The sequence below is a fragment of the Manis javanica genome, chromosome 1 (assembly GCF_040802235.1).
Source record: "Manis javanica isolate MJ-LG chromosome 1, MJ_LKY, whole genome shotgun sequence".
NCBI classification, from domain to species: domain Eukaryota; kingdom Metazoa; phylum Chordata; class Mammalia; order Pholidota; family Manidae; genus Manis; species Manis javanica.
This window is the reverse complement of record NC_133156.1, coordinates 51,369,914-51,394,961: the sequence shown is the minus strand read 5'-3', so window position 1 is coordinate 51,394,961 and position 25,048 is coordinate 51,369,914. Positions and strand designations below refer to the sequence as shown.

The 25,048-nt window shown below is 33.8% G+C and overlaps 1 protein-coding gene across 3 annotated transcripts in view; it reads right to left on the bottom strand.

Moving 5' to 3' along the window:
- The window catches only part of RANBP17 (RAN binding protein 17), a 364,604-nt gene that overhangs the window by 302,228 nt on the left and 37,328 nt on the right, over positions 1-25,048 (bottom strand). For 2 of the 3 annotated variants that reach the window (XR_012129393.1, XM_036995225.2), the window contains exons 6-12: positions 23,916-24,020; positions 22,323-22,488; positions 20,972-21,045; positions 18,660-18,779; positions 16,634-16,780; positions 15,873-16,045; positions 13,607-13,800 (exon numbers count right to left, since the gene is read on the bottom strand). Coding sequence is in view for 2 of the 3 variants with exons in the window: in XM_036995225.2 (XP_036851120.1) it covers positions 13,607-13,800; positions 15,873-16,045; positions 16,634-16,780; positions 18,660-18,779; positions 20,972-21,045; positions 22,323-22,488; positions 23,916-24,020 (979 nt within the window). In the remaining variant the exon portion in view is untranslated. The remainder of the gene's footprint in view (positions 1-13,606; positions 13,801-15,872; positions 16,046-16,633; positions 16,781-18,659; positions 18,780-20,971; positions 21,046-22,322; positions 22,489-23,915; positions 24,021-25,048) is intronic. The other variant, XM_073232144.1, reaches the window with a different exon arrangement.

The window sequence follows — 25,048 nt, the reverse complement described above, 5'->3', positions numbered from 1 at the left end:
ACAGTAATCAAAACAGTATACTGTCACAGAAACAGAGATAGACAAGTTGAACAGAATAGAGAGCCCAAACATAAGCCCATACCTATATAGTCAATTAATATATGGCAAAGAAGCTAAGAACATACAATGGGTAAAAGACAGTCTCTTCAATAAATGGTGTTGAGAAAATTGAATAGCTACATGCAAAAGAATGGAACTGGATCATTGACTTCCACCATACACAAAAATAAACTCCAAATGAATTAAAGACCTAAATGTAAGACCTGAAATCATAAAATTGCTAGAAGAAAACAGGCACAAAACTCTTGAACATCAACACTAGAAATTTTTTTCTGAATGTGAATCCCAAGCAAGGGAAACAAAAGCAAAAAATAAACACGTGTAACTACCTTAAACTAAATATCCTCTGCACAGCACAGAAAACCATCAACAAATGAAAAGGCAACATATTGTATAGGATAATATATTTGCAAACAATATCTGATAAGGGGTTAATATCCAAAATACAAAAAGAACTCATGCAACACCAAAAAACCCCCAAATATTCCAATTGAAAATGGGCAGAGGACCTGAATAGATGTTTCTCCACAGAAGATATACAGATGGCTAAGAGACACATGAAAAGATGCTCAGCATTATTAATCATCAGGGAAATGCATATCAAAATTACAATGAGGTATCATTCATACCAGTCAGAATGGCTTTTATCAAGATAGAAATAACAAGTGTTAGTGAGGATGCAGAGAAAGGGGAACCCTCCTACACTGTTTCTGGGAATGGATATTGGTGCAACCATTACAAAAAGCAGCATGGAGGAATCTCAACAAACTAAAAACAGAAATACCATACAACCCAACAATTTCACTTCTGGAAATCTACCTGAAGAAAACGAAATGACTAATTAAAAAATACATGTGTTTATTACAGCATTACTACAATAGCCAAGACATGGAAACAACCAAAGTGTCCATCAATAGATGAATGGGTAAAGATGTGGCACAACTACACAACAGAATATCATTCGCAATGAAAAAGAAAGCTTGCCATTTGCAACAACATGGATGGACCTAGAGGATATTATGCTAAGTGAAATACATCAGAGAAAGACGAATACTAAATTGTTTCACTTATATGTGGAATCTGAAAAACAAACAAACAAAAAAGAAATGAACTCTTTGGATTATAATATAGTCACAAGGATGGAAGTACTTCATATAGAATATAGCTCAGAATATTGTAATATCTTTGTATGGTAACTTATGGTAACTACACATCATGGTGAGCATTTAATAATGCATATAATTGATGAATCACTAAACTGCTCTCTGAAACCAATACATTATATACAAACCATATTTCAATAAAATAAAGAAGAAAAAAATAGTTGAATTTTCATAGCTGCTTCTATATTCAATTTGTTTTGCAATATGTTCTTTTGGCTCTAGTATATCAAGAAAATATAGCCTAACAAAGATAAATTGTTGAAAATGGAGGAATATTTAATATTTTCAGATAATTGTGGATACTGTGATTTGATACTACACCAAAACTGAATAAGAGGTAGTTCCTTAAAGGTTAACTGAAATGTGAACTATAAAACCACATTAATGACCTTTTCAAATTCTGTTACATTAAAATTCTCTAACCCATTTTGCAGTTCGGATGGATCTTTGTAATACAGAATATTTAGGAAGTTATGGTCACTGAGTCAAGCAATATTCCAAATGTTGCCTCATTTCATTATATACTATCCAAAAACCACATCCATTAATACACCACCAATACCTTCAGAAAAGTCTTTAAGTCTTGGAAAGCTGTCAAACTTACGGTGGTAAATACGTTTTCTAGAACTCTAATTTTTGCTTATAAGCACAAATTTTATCACTAGTAACAAATACTATCAATTACCTTGAAGTGACAGTCACTTCATTAAGGAAAATGTGTGCCAAATGTCCAAGTCTAATAACCATATTTTGTCAGTAATGACTGGCAAGTAAAATGGTATTCTGGAGGGAAAACTCAAGCTCAGCTCATAACTCAAGCAATAGCACAAAATGCTTTTCCTCTACACAACCACTGTGTTCCAGAATGCGGCAGAAGTGCATTCAATGGTTGGTGTAATAAAATTACCAATGGTCACCAAAAAAAATCAATTATATACCTAATTACTTTATATTCCTGTCAAATTCCAATATGTTAAGTCCTTGGGGAGGTCTAAATAAAATAGAAAATTTATTGTTTTTGTTAATGCTCATTCACAGTGTCTTGTTTCATGGTTTCTATGATGGTTATTTTAAAATTACAGATACTCATTTGGTTGATGTTAATCTGCAGGATTCTCAAGGCCCTAAATTATGGTGCTATTCTTCAGAGAAGATTCTAGTTCACTTTTCTGTTGGAAGCCAAAGGGATCTACCAATCTGGGACTTTATCACCTTTCAAGGGTCCAACTTAATAGAAGAATCTTAAGTTTAGTACACCTACCTTGTGACCAGCTTAAGGTTTTGCCACTGATATTGATAATTTGCCTTTGAAAGCAATATTGTATTTTGCTTTTGTTTCTGCTGAATAGTACTATTCTGGTTAAAGTTCATCTTTTGAGGGGAAAGTAGTCAGAAGAGGGAGGGACAAAGGAGTGAAGGAGAAAGAACCTCAGAAATTTCATGTACTTATTTCAAGCCAGGCAATGCATTAAAACATTTATCCAGAATCGGATTGTTTTAGAGCTGAAAGGCCTTTCAGAGCATCTAGTTGACTACACTGAGATGAAATTTACTACTAATTATTTACTTTTAAAGAAGCAAACAGTAATTGTGATAGAAACTGAAAAAGAAAATGTGATACTGTAAATAGCTGCCTAAACATAAGCCAAATTATAACATAACATAATTCAAATTAATGAAGAAAACATATTGGAAAAGATACTATGTAAGGCTACCACTGTGTAAGTAAAAACAAAAACCAGAAACACTACAAGTCAGCCTTACAAGACACACATACTTACAAAAAGATACTTAACTGAAATGACAAGAAGGGGTGGAGATCCAACCTATACTCTACCCTGTGTGTACCCTAGGATGGTGCTGCACCCGCCTGGGAGAAAGGCACCATTTTCCCAGTTTGCACAAAGGCGCCAGATGTCCTAGTAAGCTGGTAAGAAAGTAATATATCCTCAAAGGTAAAAAAATGGTGGAAGGGCTAAAATTCAGAGACTTAAGCACAGAAAACAGCTGAGAGAAACTAAGCTTCTCCTTTGATGAACAAAGGACAAAGCCTAGGGCATGATAACATGACGAGTCCAACAAGAAATTCTTACATAAGGTGAAACAGCATTACACCCTTGTGGAAAAAGTGAACTGGAGGGGAAAAAACCTGCCCAAGAGAAAGACAACATAGAATTAACTTCAATGTTGAGTGGAGAGGGGAAAAAAAATCCCTCAAATCAGACTCACATGCTTTTGGGGCCTAAATACATACTACCAGTGTGATACAAAAAACTATTCTAATGAAATAGTTTAAATGTTATTGAGTTGGTAGTCCATTTCATCCCATTTAGTTAGTGGACTTCAATGAGAAGACAGAGATCTAGGTTACAATGGATTTTTTTTAAAAAAAGGGAAAACTATATACTGTCAACAAGAGGGACATTTTAAATATAAAGACACAGACAGATTGTAAGTAAGTGGATAGAGAAGGATACCCCAGGTATACAAAGAGCATAAGAAGGCACTGGCTATAATAATAACACATAAGATAGATTTCAAATAAAAGAGTCAATCAATAAAGAAACAATTATACATAAAAACTGACAATTTTAAGTAGTATAGACAATTCCACAATCATATTTGGATATTAGAAAAAAACAAAACAAACAAAACAGAAAAAAAAGACACACAAAAAAAATCAGTAAAAACAAAGAATACCTGAACAACACTATTAACCACACTGACTTAATTGCTATTCACATGTGACTATACCCAATTATTGTAAAGTACATACTCAAGTGTACATGTAATGGATCATAAAAAAAGTCTCAGTAAATTAAAAATTAAAAAAGGCTGAAATCAGACAAAATTATATTTGACCAAGGTAGAATTAAATCAGAAATCAATAACAGTATGAAAGCTATGAAAACCCCAATATTCTGGGAATAAAAATTATACTTCTAAATAATCCATGAACTAACAAATTCCATATTAGAAAAATTTTAACTAAATAATAGAAATAACACATTAAAATGCATGAGATGCAGCTAAAGCAATGCTTAAAGTGAAATGTACAGATTTAAATGTTTTTATTAGCAAAAACTAAAGACCTAAACATCAAAGATGTGGAGTCTCCAACCAAAATTAGAAAACAAAAGGCAAAATAAATCAGAAGTATGAAGCAGAAAATAATGAAGTTTAAAATAAATGTACGAAGGGGGGATTCTCAAGATGGTGGCGTGAGTAGGGTGGTGGAAATCTGCTCTAAAAACCATATATATTTTGAAAATACACAAATAAAACTATTCCTAAAAGAGTGACTGGAAGATATAGTACACAAGCCGAACTACATCTGGGAGAGCCCAACATCTCATGGAAAAGGGTAGGATACAAAGCCATTGCAAGACAGACCTGAGCACTCCCCCACCCCAGCTCACCGGCAGGAGGAAGGAAATCAGAGTGGGGAGGGAGCGGAAGCACAGGACTGCTAAATAACCAGTCCTGGTGGTCTGCACTGGGAACACAGACACAAATTGCATGGTGCACTGAATATTGGAGGAGCAGAAAAGCAAGGTCCAAGATAGAGATTGCAAACAGCTTCCCACATCCAGCTGCCCTGGGACAAAAGAAAGACAGGCACTTTAAAAGTCCAAAAGGGACAAGGGTTTAACAGGTATACAAAATCTTCCTGGCACACTGAGCTCAGCAGGCTGGGAACTTTAAGGAACTTCAGGTGCCCTAACCCCCTGGGTGGCAACACAGCTCTGAATGCCCACGTGACAATAAGCAGCCTACCGTTCCTTCAGCCACCGGCACTGCAAGGAAACCAACTGACCACAATTGCTACGGAACAGCCAGGGAACAACCTTGACCGAAACAACCACATAGCTTAGCACAGAGGCTTCTCCAGGTGCGGTTGACTGGCAAAGACAGTGGAGACCAGTGCAGAGTCCAGGAGGCACAAAGGGGCTTTGTACTGGTGGCAAACATGCACACTTCGCTTGCAACCCCTGCCAGTGCATTAGGCCATCCTGAGGGCCACCCCACACATGGCAGCACAGGGGATTAACCCAGAGGCTGCTCCCTGTGTGTGGTTGCTCATCACAGGCAGTGGAGACCAGCGTAGAGCACAGAAAGCATGAAGGGGCTCTATTCATGCAGCAGAAAACACGCCCCTTGCCTGCAACCTCCACCAGTGCCAGGGGCCATCTTGAAGACTACTCTGCCCATGGCAGTTTAGGGGATTAACCCAGAGGCTGCTCCCTGTGTGCAGTTGACAGGCACAGGTAGTGGAGAAGGGCAAGGTGACCAGCAAGCAGGAAGGGACTTTATTCTCCCAGCTAACACACACACCACTTGCCAGCGATCACTCCCATCATCATGAAAAGGCAGAAGAACCTTGTTCAGTTGAAAGTCCCTGAAACACCAGAGAGAGGGCCTGCTGATACTGAAATCATCAATCTTCCTGAAACAGAATTTGAAATAGGAGTCATAAGGATGCTGATGGACTTGCAGAGAAATATGCAAGAGCTAAGGCATGAATTATGGAGGGAAATAACAGAAATGAAACAAACATTGGAAGGATTTAAGAGCAGACTGGATAAGGTGGAAGACACTGTTAATGGAATAGAAATCAGAGAACAGGGATACAGAGAAGCTGGGGCAGAGAGAGATAAAAGGACCTCTAGGAATGAAAGAATGTTAAGACAACTGCATGACCAATCCAAACAGAACAATATTCGCATTATAGGGGTACCAGAAGAACAACAGAGAGAGAACGGGAAAGAAAGTGACTTTGAAGAAATAACTGCTGAAAACTTCCCCAATCTGGGGAAGGAAATAGTCTCTCAGACCAAGGAAGTCCATGGATCTCCCAAAACAAGGGAACCAAGGAGGAAAACACCAAGACATATAATATTAAAATGGTAAAGATCAAAGACAAGGACAGAGAATTAAAAGCAGCCAGAGAGAGAAAAAAGATCACCTACAAAGGAAAACCCATCACACTATCATCAGACTTCTCAACAGAAACCTTACAGGCCAGAAGGGAATGGCATGATATATTCAATGCAATGAAACAGAAGGACCTCGAACAAAGAATACTGTATCCAGCAAGATTATCCTTTAAATTTGAAGGAGGGATTAAACAATTCCCAGATAAGCAAAAGTTGAGGGAATTTACCTCCCACAAACCATCTCTACAGTGTATTTTAAAGGGACTGCTCTAGATGGAAGTATGCCTAAGGCTAAATAGCTGTCACCAGAGAAAATAAAACTAGAGCAAAGAAAGTAGACCAACCAAATACTAACTAAAGGGAAAATGAAATCAGCTATCCACAAAAGCAATCAAGGGAAACACAAGAGAGTACAGAATAAAACACCTAACGTATAAAGAGTAGAGGAGGAAGAAAAATAAGGGAGAGAAATAAAGAATTATCAGGCTGCATTTATAATAGTGTAATAAGTGAAGTAATGTAGATGGTTAGATAGTAAAGAAGCTACCCTTGAACCTTTGGTAACCATGAATTCAAAGCCTGCAATGCCAATAAGTACATATCTACTGATAATTACCCTAAATGTAAATGGAATGGATGCTCCAATGAAAAGATACAGAGTAACAGATTGGATAAACAAGCAAAACCCATCTAAATGCTGCTTACAAGAGACTCACCTCAAACTCAAAGACATACACAGGCTAAAAGTGAAGGGATGGAAAAAGATATTTCATGCAAACAATAGAGAGAAAAAAGCAGGAGTTGCAGTACTTGTATCAGACAAAACAGACTTCAAAACAAAGAAAGTCATAAGAGACAAAAAAGGACATTACATAATGATAAGGGGGTCAGTCCAACAAGAGGACATGACCATTATAAATATCTATGTGCCCAACACAGGAGCACCTACATATGTGAAACAAATACTAACAGAATTAAAGGAGGAAATAGAACGCAATGCATTCATTTTAGGAGACTTCAACACACCATTCACTCCAAAGGACAGATCAACCAGACAGAAAATAAGTAAGGACACAGAGGCACTGAACAACACACTAGAACAGACAGACCTAACAGACATCTACAGAACTCTACACCCAAAAGCAACAGGATACACATTCTTTTCAAGTGCACATGGAACATTTTTTAGAATAGACCACATACTAGGCCAGAAAAAGAGCCTTAGTAAATTCAAAAACACTGAAATTGTACCAAACAAATTCTCAGATCACAAAGGTAGAAAACTTGAAACAAATTGTACAAAGAAAACAAAAAAGCTCACAAACACATAGGGGCTTAACAACATGCTCCTAAATAATCAATGTATCAATAAAACAGAGATCAAGCAATGTATAGAGACAAATGAAAACAACAGCATACGCCCCAACTTCTGTGGGATGCAGCGAAGGCAGTTGTAAAAGGAAAGTATATAACAATCCAGGCCTATTTAAAGAAGGAAGAACAATCCCAAATGAATAGTCTAAATTCACAATTATTGAAACTGGAAAAAGAAGAAGAAATAAGGCCCAAAGTCAGCAGAAGGAGGGGCATAATAAAAGATCAGAGAAGATATAAATAAAATTGACAAGAATAAAACAACAGAAAAAATTAATGAAACCAAGAGCTGGTTCTTTGAGAAAATAAACGACAAAAAGAAGGACAAAAACCACATAATCATCTCCATAGATGCTGAAAAAGCATTGGACAAAATTCAACATCCCTTCATGATAAAAACTCTCAACAAAATGGGTATAGAGGGCAAGTATCTCAACATAATAAAGGCCACATATGACAAACCCACAGCCAACAACATACTTAACAGCAAGAAGTGGAAAGCTTTTCCCCTAAGATCGGGAACAAGACAAGGATGCCCACTCTCCCTACTTTTACTCAACATAGTTCTGGAGGTCCTAGCCACAGCAATCAGACAACATAAAGAAATAAAAGGCATCCAGATTGGCAAGGAAGAAGTTAAACTGTCCCTGTTTGCAGATGATATGATATTGTACATAAAAAACCCTAAAGAATCCACTCCAAAACTACGAGATCTAATATTGGAATTCAGCAAAGTTGCAGGATACAAAATTAATACACAGAAATCTGTTGCATTCCTAAACACTAACAAAGAACTAGCAGAAAGAGAAATCAGGAAAACAATTCCATTCACAATTGCATCAAAAAAAATAAAATACATAGAAATAAATTTAACCTAGGAAGTAAAAGACCTATACTCTGAATACTACAAGGCACTCATGAGAGAAATTAAAGAAGATAGAAATAAATGGAAACACATCCTGTGCTCAAGGATAGGAAGAATTAATATTGTCAAAATAGTCATCCTGCCTAAAGCAATCTACAGATTCAATGCAATCCCTATCAAAATACCAACAGCATTCTTCAACGAACTACAGCAAATAGTTCTAAAACTCATATAGAACCACAAAAGACCCCAAATAGCCAAAGCAATCCTGAGAAGAAAGAATAAAGCAGGGGTGGGGGAATCATGCTCCCCAACTTCAAGCTCTACTACAAAGCAACAGCAATCAAGACAATTTGGTACTGGCACAAGAACAGACCCATAGACCAATGGAACAGACGAGAGAGCCCAGATATAAACCCAAGCATATATGGTCAATTAATATACAGTAAAGGAACCATGTACATACAATGGGGAAATGATAGCCTCTTCAACAACTGGTATTGGCACAACTGGAGAGCTACATGCAAGAGAATGAAACTGGATTATTGTCTAACCCCATACACAAAAGTAAACTCAAAATGGATCAAAGACCTCAATGTAAGTCATGAAAGCACAAAACTCTTAGAGGAAAACATAGGCAAAAATCTCTTGAATATAAACATGAGCAATTTTTTCCTGAACGTATGTCCTTGGGCAAGGGAAACAGAAGCAAAAATGAACAAATGGGACTACATCATGCTAAAAAGCTTCTGTACAGCAAAGGACACCATAAGCAGAACAAAAAGGTATCCTACAGAATAGGAGAATATATTTGTAAATGACATATCCGACAAGGGGTTAATATCCAAAATATATAAAGAACCCACACACTTCGACACCCAAAAAACAAACAACCTTATTTAAAAATGGGTGGATATGAACAGATACTTCTCCAAAGAAGAAATTCAGATGGCCAATAGGCACCTGAAAATATGCCCCACATTGCTATTTATCAGGGAAATGTAAATTAAAACCACAATGAGATATCACCTCACACCAGTTAGGATGGCCAACATAGAAAAGTCTAAGAAAACAAATGCTGGCAAGGATGTGGAGAAAGGGGAACCCTCCTACACTGCTGGTGGGAATGTAAATTAGTTCAACCATTGTGGAAAGTAGTATGGAGGTTTCTCAAAAACTCAAAATAGAAATACCATTTGACCCAGGAATTCCACTCTTAGGAATTTACCCTAAGAACACAGCAGCCCAGTTTGAAAAAGACATATGCGCCCCTATGTTTATCGCAGCACTATTTACAATAGCCAAGAAACGGAAGCAACCTAATGTCCACCAGTAGATGAATGCATAAAGAAGAGGTGGTACATATACACATGGAATATTTTTCAGCCATAAGAAGAAGACAAATCTTACCTTTTGCAACAACATGGATGGAGCTAGAGGGTATTATGCCCAGTGAAATAAACCAGGCAGAGAAAGACAAGTATCAAATGATTTCACTTATCTGTGGAGCATAAGAACAAGGAAAAAATGAAGGAACAGAACAGCAGCTGATTCACAGAACCCAAGAATGAACTAACAGTTGCCAAAGGGAAAGAAACTGGGGAGGGTGTGTGGGAAGGGAGGGATAAGGGGAAATAGGGGCATTTCTATTAGTACACATGATGTGTGTGGGGTACAGGGAAGGCAGTATAGCACAGAGAAGACAACTAGTGACTCTATAGCATCTTACTACACTGATGGACAGTGACTGTAATGAGGTATGTGGTAGGACTCAATAATGGGGGGAATCTAGTAACCACAATGTTGCTCATGTAATTGTACATTAATGACATCAAAGTTTTAAAAAATTAAAAATATATATATAAAGATGTATTAAAAATTAACAAGAAAAGAATAAAATAAAAATTTTAATGAGCCAAGAAGATGAATAGTTAATTTACAGAAGAAGAAGACCACATAGTTAAAACAATGTTTAACCACACTGGATGAGAGAATGTTAAATTATAATGTTAAATTATGCTGAAAAAACAATTTTTGCCTGTAGAATTGCCAAGAATTCAAAAGCTTGATAATATTATCCCATGAAGGCTGTATGAAAACATTCTCATATATTGATGGTAGGCAAATAAACTGATAAAGTTCTTACAGAGAGCAATTTGGTAATATTTATACAAATTATAAATACATTAAACTTTCCACCCAATAGTTATTCCATTTCTGGAAATTTATCTTAAAGATATTCTTGCATACATATAAAATGCCATATGTACAAGGTTAATCTGTATAGTATTACATTTAACTGCAGAAGATAGCAAAGAACTCAAATGATTCTTAACACTGGAGGGAATCACTAAGTAAATTATGGTACATTCAAAAAATAAAATAAGTAACTATAAAACTAAGCATTCTCTATATACTCACTTGAAAATCACTAAAAAAATACATTGTTAAATAAAAAAAGCAAAGTAGAACAGTAAATGTGGTATATACTACATCCCATGTAAATAAGAGAGGAGAAGAATTTATGTATTAATAATTGCTTGTGTCCAGAAACTGCATACAGAAACTACACACAGAAATTTTGGAAAGACATGCAAAACTAGCAAGAATTGTTACTTGTTAGAGTGCAGAATGGGAGGACAGATTATAGGACTGGAATAGAGCATATTTTAATTTCTCTTTTCTGAACAAATGTATACATATTAGCTCTTCAAAAAGATTAGGTGAATTAATTAAAATAGAATTTGATATGAAAATAAGAATAGACACATTAAAGTAAAATGTCAAGACTGGTCACAAACTTGGCAGCAATGTTTACAATTCAAATAACTAATGGATTAGTGTCAAAAATATATAAAGAGGTCTATCAGTAAGAGAAAGATAAACACTCCAAATGGTGAGGGGAAAATGAACAAAAGTCATGGACATATATATATCGCTGATGATGACACAACTAACAGTCACTAACAGTCAATAAACCTAACTAAACTCCATTACTAATTATGGGAGTGAAAAATAAAATACCCAATGAGGTATATTACCTTAACTAGTCATGCAAAAATTTAAGTCTGACATTATGAGCTTGTTGGCAAGGATCCATCAGGAATGGGTGGGATATAAAGTAATACAACCACCTTGTAAACTAGCTTGGCATCCTCATTATCTACTGGAGCTGATTATGTAATGGATACACATAACAATCTCTCCAGCAGCACTCATTGCACTACCGAAAAACAGAGAAAACACAAATATTCATTGACAAGAAAATGCAGGAATAAATTGTGATATATTTAAACAACAGAACAGTGGCAGCACAAATAAAGGAACTATAGCTATGGCATCTCATAAATATAATAACTGAGAAAAGATAATAAAGCAAGTTGCAGACAAATTAATACAGTTCGATACCATTTGTATAAAATGAAAAATTTGCAAAACTATGCACGATTTTCAGAATTTGTACATATGCAATAAAACTATAAAGAAAAGGCATCAAATGATAAATACAAAATTCAAGATTTCAAATATTTTGTGCTGGTAAAAAGGAGGACACATTTGGATAGAGGAACAAATTGAACAATACAGATACTGGGATTGTCCTGCTCTTTTTTTTTTGAGTCGTAACTCATTTATTCAATGAATAGTATATGCAAGAATACCAATAAAGGGAAACTAATACTACAAACTACAATACTGAAAATAAAGCAAATTATAACAGGAATAGAATGTACATAACATGACAGGAATGTTTGATTTTACCCATGCATTCCTTATCTTTACAATTAACCTAAATGTCTGTTAGAACCAAACTGTATCCCTTGGTCTAACTTCAGTGCTTTTTAAAAAAGCAGCAACATTCCAGAACACTTTTCTTTTGCTTTGGGGTATTTAAGATTCACACATTTGTTGAAATATATTCTGATTCAACAGTAGATGTACATATCTTTTTATTCTCTTAATATCTTCAGTAGCATGTACTCCTGAGCAAGTACTGTCTGAAATTCTAAAATTGCTGATCTTTGAAATAAAACATATTTCAGCTGTGGGTTAAATAAATTGAGATGAAAATAAAATTCACCTCCCACCCGACTCCCCCCAGAAACAAAGAGCTCTTATTAAAGTATAGAAACTCAAGTCTATCTTTACTCTAAGACCTGTTCTTTAAGTTATGAGACAGTGTTTGTTATTGCTAGTCACTATGTCTCAATATATATAAATCTCTTTCTTTAATATATGATATTTAATAATTTTCAGAACTCCACTAAAAGAAGAAATCAATCATGAAAAGACTAAATGCTGCAAAACAGGTTAGTTCTCCCTGGTTTAATTTATAAATAATGAGATCCTAATTTAAATAAGAACACATTTAAAGTACAAAAGGTGAACTACTACTCTATTATTTAGCTTCTCAGAAGAATCGTGAGACTGAAAAACAAAACAGATAGATGACAAAAAGGTATCTTAAGAGGTCATTATGCAAATACAAAGAACAATCTTTTAAAGAAATTTTTAAAAGAGTTTAGAAATCATTTAAGTTTGACTATCATCCCTTACCACTCACTTTCCAAAGCAAGATAAGAGAGTCAAACATGAAAGAAAAAAAAAAAATTCTGGAAATACCATCAGAGAGTTTCCTAATAGAAATGTGTGAGGCAGTTCCATTCTCATAATTCATCTCATTTTTACAAATCTGAAAAACGTACTTATTTTTATTTCCTATCTTCCTTCCATTAATAAATAAATCCTCCTTCAGTCAAGGAGTAAAGAAAAATAGAGGAATTAAAAAATTGAGGAAGTAAAGTAATAAAATAAAGGCATGATGAAGGCTAATACACTAATGCAAAAACATGATGAGGTCTTCATATATTTTTTTACTGGCTGAAGTTGGGCTCTGAATTACCAGTCAGTTATAGCAAAGAAGGAAACATGATTAGTTAAAGTGTAAGTTAATAAACTCTACTCAAAGATCATTCACAGTTTTCTTGATACTGATTCCAGAGAAATATTTCCTCTGAATCTTATAATGGAAAACTGAAAATTAACCATCAAACCACCAAAATACCCAGATGGTTAATAAAATTAATGGCTTATTAGGGAACCAGGACCTGGGAGAAATAAATACTTTTCAGTAAAATTATTAAAGCAATTAATGAAGCTACTTAAAGTTTGACATAATACCATGTAATAGTCATATAAAAGTTACTAACCTTCCTGAATTGCCATCTCCATAGTTATCCCAGAAGCTGAATGCAGCAGCTTTTGGTAATTGTGTGCATTTTGGTCAAACAACTGTATAAGAAGAGCATATGTCTTTTCATATTCACATCTGCTGACAGTGCACAACTGCTCCAACTGTTGAAACACAGTAGCAGTATCATCCAGTGGATCATTTAAATTATCTCTACAAAAATGAGAACAAGTTTGCAGAACATTAGAATGTGATGTACTTTATTCACTACAAACAAACTGTATTTATGTTAAATAAAAACTCCATCATGGATAAAGAAATTAAAGACAGATTGGGAGGTAAGAAATAAAATGTTTATATTTGAAGATGACATGATTATTATGTACATAAGAAATACTGAAGAAACCACAAAAATGCTCAGTACTAACAGGTGACTTTACCAAGACCCAAGCATACAAAATAAATATATAAAATTCAACTGTATTACTATATACAAGCAATGAAAAATAGGAAACTGAAGTTTAACAAACAGCTTTTTCCAAAGGCACCAGAAAACATAATATACTAAATTAAATCTAATTAAATATATCTAAGATCTGAAGGCTGAATTTTATAATACACTGATGAAAGAAATCATAGAAGAGCTTAAAAATTAAAAGACAAACATGTTCATTGGCTAAAGGACTCAATATTGCTAGCTAAGATGTCAATTCTTTCCCTAAATTCACCTACAAATTCAATGCAATCTCAGTTCAAATTCCAGGAGGATTTTTTTGTAGATACCAACAAGATAATTCTAAAATTTATGTGGAAAAGCAAAGGACATAAAAGTGCCAAAACAATTTGAAAAGGGAAAACCAAGTTAAAAGATTCATACTACCTGACTTCAAAGGTTATTTATTGTAAGGCTATAATCAAAATAGGGTATTGGCAGAAGGGGAAACAGATTAATGAGAACAGAGTCTAGAAACCACATGTATGTGGTCAATTAATTTTTGAAAACAATGTAAAGGAAAACCAATGAAGAGAAGATAGTCTTTTTCACAAATGGTGTTGGCATAATTGGTCATCCATATGCAAAAAAAAAAAAAGGACCTTGAGCCTTACCTATCATATACAAAATTAACTCAAAATGGACACAGAACTAAATGTAAATTCTAGAACCATAGACATTCTAGAAGTAAAAATAAAGGATAAATTGGACTTCATCAAACTTCAAAACTTCTTTCTGCTCCTTGAAAAACTTAAGGAAATGAAAAGGCAAGCTATGGACTGGGAGAATATATTTACCAAACACATATGATAAAGACTTGTGATGAGAATATATAGATTTCTCAAATCTCAATATAAGAAAATAAACAACCAATTAAAAAATGGGCAACATATTTGACAGGGACTTTACCAAAGAACACATACAAATGGTAAATAAGCACATAAAAAGATGTTTAATATTAGTAGTCATTAAGGGAATACAAATTAAAACCATAATTAGGTACCATTGCACACCTATTTGAATGACTGTTTAAGCCACAATAAAAATTTTAACAACTGACAATATCAAGTACTGGTGAGGATGCATAGCAATCCAATCTATTATATGTTGCTGGTAGGTAGGAATGCAAAGTGATACAGCCACTCTGGAAAATAGTTTAGCAGTTTCTTATAAAGTAAAATATACACTTACACCATGCAACCAAGGAACCTCACACCTAGGTATTTACCCAAGAAAAATAAAAACTTATATTCATACAAAAATCTGTACAGGAATGTTTACAGCTGTTTTACTCATAATTGACAAAAATATAAGCAACCAAATGTCCATCAACAAATGAATGGATAAACAAACTGCCATGTATCTACAAAACGGAATACTATTCAGCAACAAAGAAGGAAAGAACTACTGACAACACAGGAATCTCGAATTATGCTAAGTAAAAGATGCTAGGCTAAAAAACTGCATACCATATGATTTCATTTATACAGCATTTCACACTTCATTTATACAAAAGGCCAAAACTATCAGGAAACAAAGCAAATCAGCAATTGCCAGAGGCTGAGAGTGGAGCAAGATTGACTACCAAAGGACCTAAAAAAACTCTTTGGAGTGTTGGAACTAGTCTATATCTTGGTTGTGATTGTAGTTACAGAACTGCTTGTACTTATCAAAACTCATAAAACTGTTCACTAAAAATGGCAAATTTTACAGTAGGTAAATTACACCTCAAATTTAAAAATTCCAAGACGCAAAAGATGAAAATACAACATAAACATTTAGTTTTCAATACCTCACAACTATGGCAACAGATTCCAACCGAGAAGTGATAAAGGCCTTCATGATTTCTGGTGCATAAGTGTCTAATAAGTGGGGTTCAGTTGATTTCACAAAAGGAACTGATGCTACCATCCTTTGCCACAGAGTTAATAAATAATGAACACTGTTGGGAGAAAATTCCCAATGCTACAAAGAAATAAAGCAAATGTTATTTAAATGACATTATATCTTCAAAGAATAAGAATTACAGAAGCAAAACTACTAAACACAGATTTCAAAATTAACTTTCATTCTGACTATACAACCAATGACATAACAAATTTTGTAGGTGCAAAAAGTATAATGGAGAAACCAACAATCTCTCATTATTCTAACACCCAAGGATAATCACCATTAAAGTGTTAATATACTTCCTTCTAATTTTCTTTCCATGCACAATTTTCTCACAAAGTTGATTATCATGTGGGAAAGATGGTTTTAAAACATTCCCTCAAACTTATAAAAACAATTTTCCAAAAACAATCTGTAACACTTTCTAATATTTCCTCACCTCGTTTTTGCTACAGGTTCTCAATTCACTCTTCAGTTATATTTAGATGTTCTCTAATTTTTTATTGTTATAGAATGTTACAATGAACTTTTTTTTGAAAACCTTGCAATGAACATTTTAGCAAAGTACTTTAAAAGATGTTTTCAAAAAGTCCCACTAAATCTTACCAAGATATTGTTTTAAAGCTGTCTACAGTTTAACATCGATTATATATTTTTATTTACCTGTAGGCTAGCAATGGTAAAGTTAGCAATCAATCTGATAACGTCAGGATACTCCTTCACCATAACTAATTCTCCCAGCTGATAATTTGTCTTTAAACGAGCCAAAAATCGACAAAATTCATGATAATTACCTGGATCAGACAAACCCTAAATTATGAGACAAAAAGAAAGGCTTTTAAAAAACTTAAAAACCAATTAAGCTAATGACCTATCAAAATTCCAAGAGTATTTTATTGTTTTCCAGTTTTCATGGGTACTTATGATACTTTGTGTCAAATGGATACCAGTGAAATAAAACAAATGATTCCTGCTGGATTTAATGTGGTCATCAATGATTAATAATAAAGAATCCAAAGTAGAGACTTTAGCAGAAGTTTTGCACCATGATTACTAAATTATGTTTGGAACCCATTATATTACACAAAAAATTTGCATGAGTGTTGAGTGTGTGTGTGTGTGTGTGTGTGTGTGTGTGTGTGTGCGCATATACTGTAGCTTAAACAAAAGTCAATAAAGGACTTGAAAAATATTTAAGATGAAAAATAGCAATGGGCTCTTGAAACCCTGGAAAAGAGAAATATCAACTGGACTTAAGTTAAATGGCATATATGCATACACAAACAATAGAAATTTCTTCAAATTCAAACAAATATTTATTGAGTATTTACAGGCATTTCCCTTCAAGCAACTCCCTGTGGCTAAGAGGAGAGTCATTCAGATAAATTACTGCAATATAGGGCAGCAAGTTTAACAGAAGTACTATCCAATATGGAGGTATCTTTTGTGGGAAGGTAAGTGAAAAGGAAAGACCAAAACTGGTGCCCCCAGTTGTCTGGCAGCTCCTTGAAAACAGGACACATGTGTTATCTTCAAAACTTGAGCATTTTACACTCTAGCTGGCATCAGACAGAATTCAAAAAATATCTGTGTAACACTGAAAGAGTTTCTAAGAAATTTCATTCATGAGCTCCATGAAAGACTATAAAATAGTGTCTAACTACTAACGACAAATTACAAAAATATATTTTGTATTCATAAGTCTTTCATTACAAGTTTGCAATTTTAAAATAATTGATGTAATATTCAAACTAACTTTTACAGCCATGAAAAATCAACGTGAGGATGTTGGAAAATCAATTAAGAGAATTATCTGGTATTAGATATTATCTTCACATACTGACTGAGGATAGTTAAATGATTAAAACTTTTAAACTATATGGTAAAATTCCATTTGTAAGCAAAACATATAAATTTCACAGTTGTGATAACATTGAAAAGATAAAACAAATGCACAACACATAAAATACTCCTGAGAATAACCTGCAAAAACAACTGCTCTTTACAGAGTAAGCACATTATATCCTCTCAAGTTATTAATAACCAAGAGACTTAAATAAGCCTCCTTAAGTCATCATTTAACCTTTTAAAATCTGTACTTGCATTACAGATATTTTAAACCAAAAACAAAACTAAAAGTGAAGTGAAAAATTTTATTTAGGCACTCAAAATCACTAATAATGGCTTTGCAATTCTCTCAAATGAGTATTGCCATTGAAGCTTTGCAGTTAATATATGGAATTGATTTTAAAACCTACAAACTCTTATTTGTCCACAAGAGGGCAAAAAGACATTATTTCATAATTTAAAGCCACTTATTCCAATATTAACATTCACATTTACATTGAGTCTTCTAGTTCAGAAGGTAGATATAAGTCTGAACTAATCACTTCAGTAATTTAAGAAGTACAAGCAAAGAATAGCCATACAATGGTAGAAAGCAGAGCATGATAATACATATTTACCTAAAAGAATAGAAAAAATAAAAGAGGAAGAATACATAAGTCTGAGGGGAAAATTCCATTTTTAAAAACTGCCCATTTCTACTACAAATGAGATCTAAGGAAGATAAATATGACACTTTATATTTTCTTCCAGAATCATAATAAAGTCATGAGTCTGTTATGTACTTTTTAGCAGAAAAACTGTATCTATATGCTAAGTATTAATTAAATTACTTCATAAATACCTGAGGGTTTTCAAGTATCCTTTTTACTCCCTTAATTAAATTACCAAGGTATTTGGCACGTTCAGGACTGCTAAATAAGGACCTTCTTGTAGAAGCAAACTGAACTAAACATGAAAGTGCCTAAAAATAGGAACAACAAAATTCATTTCAATTTTAAAAGTACCTAAGGCCACATGTAAGGAACACTAGTCTTTACAAAAATATATATATATTTTTTTTTATTTTAATGATAAGCATTTAAGAATCCAAAAATAATGAAAGCTAAACATCACCAATCACCACCACAACCCACCACCCTTCAACTCCATTACTGAAATTCCTATTTGTGTATTTTCCCCTAATATTTTTTCACATATTAAGTATGCTACAGCACAGCCTGGACATGCATACACTCAAAAGGCTCCCAATTGCTTCTGATGTCCAGTTCTGTTTGTGAACCAATGAACTAGGTGTTCTACCAAAAAGAAAATCTGGTTTTGTGGTAAAGTATGTTTGAGAAATGTTGCAAATTATGCACTGCAATATTCTACAGGTGGAAAAAAAATTCTGTAACCTTTAGTTAATCTACTTTACTTAATCTAGCATGTCCTAAATTTATTTCGTGATAGAACATCTTACCCATACTATTCTTTAATATCTTAAGGAACAATCTGGAAAATGCTGCTGGAAGGATTAAGATAACTTATAAAAATTCCTACAGATTATCTGTGCCCTGGTTATCTTCCTAATATTAGTACTTTACCAGACAATTTCACTCCTTGGGTTCCTAATTCTACTACTGATACCCACTGAAGTCTTTTGACCATTAAGTGAGAGGCCCCAAATTGGCAACTTTCAGGCCAAACTGGCCTACATATGTTTTGTTTTTTGGTCCATGTATGTTTGCTTCCCACTTTAAAAAAAATAGAATTAGCTATCAACATTTAAGTATTTCAATTAAGAGATTTCACACAAAATGTCTGGCTCTCTTTGGAAAGGTGAGAATAGGGACAAAAATCAGAGATTGGCCTTTTTAGATATTCTCCCAGTTTGGAACTACTGGTGTATTAAAAATATTCAGGGTTTGGGGGCCAAAAACAACAGAGTTTGAACCTCAGCTCCAATATTTAGTTTGCTGCCCTGGAGAAAGTCACTTAATCCAGTCTGGGTCTGTTTCCTTGTCTACATAATGAAGGTAATAATACTTACATTGCAGGGCCAAGATAAGTACCATACAATAGGGCATGCTCAATCAATATTAGCTACTCTTCTTAAAGCAGTTGTTTTCCACTTCATTTTTAAGCACAGTATCACATTTGTTTTATCCCAAAATATAACTGTATTGAAACCATGGCTTTTAGACACCTAGAAACAGGACTATTATGGCTAAAGTTCTGTGGCACCATCTGGAAACATGAGTGTCCTGTGAATCCCAATTTAAAAACCACCACCTTAAAGCCTTTAATTCAAAAGCAGACTTTTTTAATTAAAAAAAAAAAGCAGGGGGGAGTATTTTTATGAATCTGTTCATCCCTTCTAGGTGATAACATATCTAAACAAACATAGTAACACAGTGCTGACATATACTTAAATCTGGAACATCTTTCTTCAGAAATGGCAAGGTTAGAATTCCCCAACATTACTTCTACAAGCCTAGTTATTAAACTGACAGCTTCTCCTTCTTTTCTAAATCTTGCCTGATCTCTATTTTAGATTCCACAAATCTAGGGTCCATAGTCTCAAAGCTCTATAGAACTAAGAGTTTCAAGAACTTTTTAAGCACACAACAGATTTTGATTCAAACAATAAAAGAACAACTAGAGTGATGAGCACAAAATCGAGTGAGAAGATCCCCTTTGCTTCTCATTCAGAGATATCTGATGGGAGGTGCCTGGCAAGCTGAAGAGTTTGGAGGGTTGAGAAAGAGTTAAAGAGAGGGTAAGTGAAGGGAAGGTTAACAGGTGGGGAATGCCAGTTACTGGACTGAGGCCCAAAAGAAGGAACAGACACTGAATAGGAAGAAAAAGATACTTAGAGGTTGAAGGTTGTCTTGGCTCTGGCAGATCAGCAGCTCCTGGTTCGGGCTCACCAGTGAAATAGAATGCACTGTTCACTAAAAACAGAATCTGACAAATAGCTTAAGCAATACAAATCCCAGAAGAAGTAAGCATTTCTTGTGAGAGGTAAACCCAATCAACAACAGAAGTAGAACTTTAAAAGTAAACATATGAAGAATAAATATATTTCATATACAGAGTATATATAAAGTAAATATATAAATATATAAAGATTACAGGTACTTTTTAATGAAATAATGAATTATTTTTACTTACTAATTGAGATAGTAGTGGTGAAAGTGAATGATACAAATTGAAGAAAAGATCCAATGTTTCTGGCTCCAGAAAAACTGTAAAAAAAATTATTTTTTAATACCATTACTTTCAATTCAGTGATCTTAACTTAGTAAGACATCACACAAACCAAGAACTCCAAGACCTCTGCATGTGGTACTCTTTCCAGTTAAGCCTAATTCCTTTCCAAATCCTAGCTATTTTCTTTGAAAGATGATATAATACAGAGATAGAAATTAATTGGCTATTATGTTCCTTAGTTCTATGTAGCATCTACAGTTGTTACTGGGAGAATTTTTTTACTATATTCAAGTAATGTAACCATTTAAAAATTCAAATAGTATCAGAAAGTACATAGTACTAAAAAAAAGTATAACGAAAAGCAGCTATAACCCTACCCCATTCCAACCACCTTTCAACTCTAAGCTATTAATATTTACATTCATGTTTTCAAACAACATACTACAATACTATGTTTTACTTTAAACATTAAATGAGTTCATGATACAGTATATAAGGCTTTAGCTATCTAAGCACTCACCTCACCACCCACACACCACCCTCTACAATCCAACCTCTCCCCAAATCCACTATTCTATCAATTAGGGATTAAATCAATTCTAGGTATTTACATTTATTATGACTATATAAATAATGTTAACAGCTGAGCCAAGGAATACACTATGACTACATTACATTTCTAAAACTCTGTGGATTTAATCGCAGCATCTTTTATGTGCTTAGTTGTGTATCTGTCATTAATTCTTTCCAAATGCTCTGACAGATTTGCAAAATTTTCTTTATGTCATTTTCTACATGATCAATAGTATCAAATAGCCTGTCATTTCCATTTTCCTAATCCTACCTCCCAGAGCCTTCAACTTGGACTGGTTGTTCCTAAATTTGTTATATAATTATCTCACCTGTGTGTCTGTTCATTGTCACCAGGTATTGAAGCTCCTTTTTCCCAAATGCCATATCTTCCACTTTCTTGGCTTATATAGCAAGTAGCTTCCTGAGAAGCCAAGTGTTATAACCTCTCCCATTCTGTTTATCTGAAGGTTTCAAAATAGAACTCTTCACTTTCATACCCAAACCTGTTTTCCCCCTAACTCAAGGCTATTTGTGCCCTTTCCTAATATCAAAATATGGAAGTTAAAATGATAAGAATCAGAAAAAAGAAAATTCAATATTGGGTATCAGCAGCTACCCTGAATTACAAATCCTTTTGAAGTTTTTGATTGCCTAGCAAAAAATGGATAACTGCACATAAGGCAACTATATTGCTTAATTTTGTGCCTTTTACCATTCATTACAGTAAGCTTTTTCTTACTTGTTCTCCAGGTTGTTGGAATATGTATTGTACAATGATCATCTGCAGATTCATCTGCTGAACTGCCAATGAAATCAAAGTCAAAGCAGTTGAGAACCAGTTTCAAGACTTGCATCACTAAATTTTGCTGACCTTGATCCTGAAGATTTAAAGGTTTGGTGAAAACCTGAAGAAAATTCAAATTCAAACAAAACATTATGAAATAAGTCAGCTAACAATTTTCATTTCACTAATTCAAATAATTCCTCAATACCAAATTAAAATTAGTAAAAAAAAAAGTTCACAAAGTCATGCTGTTGTACATATTAGAAAAAATTATAAAATCACTATCAATAAAAACCTATAATATTTTCAAATTTTATTTTATAAAACAGGAATAAGAACTTTTACACTTATATGCAAACAGTAGGTCACCTTCTAAAGTTGTAAGAAGTAACTTTAGGACAAATACTTTATACCACACAAATATATAAATGTAAGGGATTCATTAGCTCAAAGCTTGCCTGGAACAAACTGAAAATAGAGTATTCTTCAAGAAAATGGGGGAACTTCATACATAAATGACCCACATTCAGCTAACAAAGGTTCTCAGAGCCAGGTGAAAGTGGGGGAACACTCAGATGCTTCTGGAGAACAATCCTGACCCCCAAAATGTCCATTCTAACATAACCAGAATAGATTATATCTCTGAGAGATACATCATGAAATATTTGTAAAGGAAATAGGAAGCTTGGGATTCTGCTTCAAGAATAGCACAAAAAGAAATAAAGTAGTTAAGTAAGAATAAAATGAGACAACATTGGTTTATAAATTGTTACTGCTTAATTGGTTGATGGGTCCAAGGGGGTTAGTTTATTATACTATTTCATCTTCTTTTGCACATGTTAAAATTTTCCATACTAAAACAAAAAATTTAAAATAATAGGGGGTCTTTCAGTCTGGCCTAGGATGGCAGTTATGTCACTATACTACAGAACTAAAATAAGTAGAAACTGGTAATTACCAGAACATACTTTGGGAAATGTACTATACCAATTAACAAGCTTGAGAAGCAGGACAGTGTCCTTATATTATGAGAGAACACAATATAATTATGAATTACACTATCCCTAGTTTCACTAAGGCACTAAGTAGCATATGGGAAAATATTATTTCCCAAAGAAATTATTAAAGCTAACTACCTGGGCTCATTATGAATAAATATAACGGTTGGTGAATTATGAAAACTTACTGTCATTTCATTGTTCATCTGTACTCCACTTAAATATGGGCAGGGCAATAAAAAAACTTAAGTCTGAATTAGCTTCTCCAATAAATAATCTACAGTAGGAAGGCAATGAAACTACTACCTAAAAACAAGTTACTAAAATCCCTTGGTAATTTACTGTAAATATACCCCTAGAAAGCAAAAGTGAATCTTTTAGAACCTCTTACAGATTTGTGCAAATCTACTGTACTTAAAAATTAAGATTGTCCATGATATCTCTAAAAAGGCAAAATCAGGTGGGGTGGAGGGGATTCATTTGAAATTCTTTTGAAATTTAAAATTTCCTAAGTATTCTAACTAGGATATTGAATTACTAAATAACTTACCTCTTTTAGAAGAGAGCATGCTAGCACTAAAATATCTTTGAGAGAAGTATCACGAAATGAGGTAGCTATTTTCCTGTGTTTTGCTGAAGGTCTAGAACAATCAACCTAAAAAGATCAAGATGAATTTATTTAACCAGGTTTACCAAACAGCAAAGCAAAAATTAACTAAGTAATAAAAGGAATGGAAATAATGATTAAGGAATCATAAAGTAAAGAGCTAAAGAACTTTAAAAAAATCTACTGGGATAGTGACTTGCTTAAGGTTACTCTAAGAATTAATGGCAGAGCCACACCTAGAACTCAAATTTTTGGATTGATTCAATTCAGTGCTCTTTCTACAAACCATACTGAGCCCCAAATTAAAAACTAGAATTGACTATACTTTCAGAGGTGAAATAAACATAGGTTATAAAATAATAGACAGATACAAAGACTATCAACTCCTAAATCATGCACTGTATTACATATTAAGCAAGTAACAACTTTCCTATTCCTTAGTCTCCACCTGTAAAATAAGAAATCTCTAAGACAATCTTCAAATTCTAACTTCCTGTGAGTCAGCAAAAGAAAGTTAAATCAGTTAAGAAAGCCTTTTATATATATGAAAAAGTCATATATATATATGAAGGTGGCATTTCTGTAAACATCAGGTATGTTACTGGTTCATATATCCTTGGTATTCTAAAAAGAAACCAAGGCAGAAACTATAAATAATCTTAAGTCTGATTTATTACACAAGCAATAATAGTAATTTCCTCTGAACATTTTATTAATTAGTGATAACTATTTTTCAGAATAAATTTACCAAGACTAGTTCTTGAGCCTCTAATTTAAAATATAACATGGCCAAAACAGTAGTATTAATACCATGAATATTTCCATTTATCAATAGGCAACAGCAAACAAAGCTGAAATCTGACACCCAAACAACTATTAACACCATGGACTACAGTAGCTATAGCATTCCTTACTACTATCTGGAAGAAAAAAAGCCATTTTCCTTGCTAATGCTAATAGATTCGAAAAAAGCAGCGAACTAAAAATTGATTAATCTGATACTTCCTAAGCTCCATCATATAATTTAGACTACATTTAAATTTAAATGCCACATTTACTTATAGAAACAAGAAACG